At 46.5% G+C, this 2,519-nt stretch overlaps 1 protein-coding gene across 1 annotated transcript; it reads right to left on the minus strand.

The window, feature by feature from the left end:
* Positions 1 to 330: 330 nt before the first annotated feature.
* On the minus strand, positions 331 to 2,160 carry LOC134222240 (uncharacterized). The gene has a single exon (XM_062701382.1). The coding sequence runs from the start codon at positions 1,714 to 1,716 to the stop codon at positions 331 to 333; it is 1,386 nt and encodes a 461-aa protein (XP_062557366.1). The 5' UTR covers positions 1,717 to 2,160.
* Positions 2,161 to 2,519: the final 359 nt, after the last annotated feature.

Raw genomic sequence — 2,519 nt, forward strand, 5'->3', positions numbered from 1 at the left:
CCGGGAGGAATGTAGACCGAAATCAGTTTGAGCGGGGAGAAACCTCTTGTTATCTTGATTCCGATCGCCTCGATCGGTAGGAGGTCCTCAAACTCGATTGTTTCAAAGTCTAGTGTTTCGTGCACCAGAATCCCCACTCCGCCGAATCCCTGATTGCGCCTAAAAGATGCTAATCTGTAGTGTGCCAGACGAAAAGTTTCCTCTTTCTTGAGCCAGATTTCCTGCAGCAATGCCACCCCTATCGCGTTTTCCATGAGAAAATGACTGAGCTCTTCGCGTGTTTCGACGGGGCGAAGGCTTTGGACATTATGCTGCAAGATTTTGAGCTGCTTACACTCCACTTTGCTGGTTTGTGTTGGTTCTGGGGGTTTCTTCCTGCGAATGCTCTTCGATGATCATCTGAATATCCTGACTAATTTCGATGAGTAGTTGGTCCCTGTCCAGTTCGGAATTTGCAAGATGTACCCTTTGGACAATCTTCTGCTGCAATTCGTATAAGGCTCTTAGCCGGCGCTTGGGGCGGGTCTCCTCGAAAAACTTGTGCTGCAGCCATGCAATGAAGCGCTCGAAATCGGTTGATTTGAATGGATTCTCGTAGCATCTCGAACATGCGATCGAAGGTTCTGCACGTTGTTCGCCAGAGGTTTCCATAGGTGGGGTTGATCCGGATCGTTCGTGGCTTGTCTCGCGTGAGCGGGAATTGTTTTGTTGACGCCGATTTCTCAGACCTTCGAAGGATCTGTTCGTCTGTCCGTTTCCGGAATTGGTCTGTGCTAGGCTTGGAAATGTGTCGTCTTCGTTTTCCAGGTTTCCCAGGAGGTTGAAATGGTTCTGCAGCTTCGGATAATGGGTCTCCGCCTGCGAGAAACTTATCTGTTTTGTTCGCATCGTTTCTCGGATCTTCATGTGCCTTTGTCTCTCCGGACATTCGGGATCATTTGCTCCGTGCTTCAGCTTGCAATTTGGACACTTCGCGTCCGTCTTGCAGTCTGAGGAGGGGTGTTTGCCTCCGCAAGTTGCGCATCTTGATTGGGCTGTGCAGAACTTTGCTCCGTGTCCGAATCTCCAGCAGTTCTTACATTGACGAATAGGAAAGATGTACAGTTCCGGTCTGAAATTGCATCCAAAGATCTTCACCCATTTTGGGACTTGTGGTCCGTCGACGGTGACTTTGATGTTCGTCGTGTCCTGGAGTTCTCCGTTCCTGTCGCGACGTTTGATGCGTTGTACTTGAGTTACTGGATGTTCCGCCTCTATGTTGAGCTTCATCTCAGCTTCCTCGAAGCTGATAGGCACTCCTTTGATGAAGGTGATGGTGGTATTCTTGTTTTTGGGTACATACACTATCAAGTTTGCGTCCACGAGCTTTATGCGTCTCAGTTCTGCTTCCGCTCCAGTGTCGATCTTGTACCTGAACTTCCCCAGCTTGGTAATTTCGGTGAAATTGTAGAAGCCCTTTTCTCTTAAAAACTTCCCCACAAATATCGGGTGGTTTGGAAAGTTTCCCTCTGTGTCGATCATCTCCAATACAACTGTGGTTGGCTCTTCCTGTTCGGTGTTGGTTGGCTGGTCGTTCGTGTGATTCCCCGATGTGTTCGGACCGCTAGCTTGTCCTTGTTCCTTGCTTTTCGCTTGCCTGGTGACCCTACCGACAGTCTTCCTACTATCGACGATTCTTTTAGGCCTACCAGCGGCTTCCGTACTCCTTCCAGGCATGTTTTTGAATTTCCGGGTACTTTTGTTTGTTTTCGTATTGATCCAAGATTCGTGATACGCGCACTACCGTAAAAGTAGAACTCCGGAAATCACTCACTCGCACACAGTTATATTCGCGCCGACGCGGCTTTGGACGCACAACTACGATCGTCCCGAATCCGACGTTAAGGTTTGGTAACCCTAGCTACTGCGCTGCGACTGCTGTTTTCTCGGCTCGCCAAAATGGCGGAGGTTTTTTCCTTCTAACACCTGTCGTTCAACCGCGACAAGACCGTTCCCGATTTAACGCGTTCAGTCACTCAAAACAATTTTTCAGCGCGCCGATCGCGACGACACGGCCTAGGACACAATTAGAATCGTTTTGAACGAGGTTTTGAACCACTTGCACCAATATTTCACTAGAAAAATCAAAAATTTACACTCCCGAAAAAAAAACGCGTGCTCTTTGCCGTCTCGCAAAACAACTTTTTTTCAAGTTACGATTTTTATATGTAAACAACAATACGGAAATTCAAATTGCTGCACGAACGATTAAACACGCTCGTCTGGCTCAACTCAAATTTGGGTCAGTTTAACTCAAAATCGGAAAAACTGGCTCAAGACAAAATTGAGTTCATGGCCTTCAACTCAATTTTGAGTCATGGTGTCAGATATTTAATTTTGAGTTATATCTACCCAATTCCATAAAATCGAATATTTATGAAATTGAGTTTGTCAAACTAAAAGAAGCTCATTATTTTCATTTTTTTTCAAGCAAATAATAAAAATTGTACCGTGGACCCCCGGTAATATGACCGTTTTTA

Source organism: Armigeres subalbatus, chromosome 3 (assembly GCF_024139115.2).
Source record: "Armigeres subalbatus isolate Guangzhou_Male chromosome 3, GZ_Asu_2, whole genome shotgun sequence".
NCBI classification, from domain to species: Eukaryota; Metazoa; Arthropoda; class Insecta; order Diptera; family Culicidae; genus Armigeres; species Armigeres subalbatus.

Bases quoted from the DNA above. Each gene is read 5' to 3' on its own strand.
- LOC134222240 (XM_062701382.1), bottom strand. From the start codon at position 1,716: ATGCCTGGAAGGAGTACGGAAGCCGCTGGTAGGCCTAAAAGAATCGTC.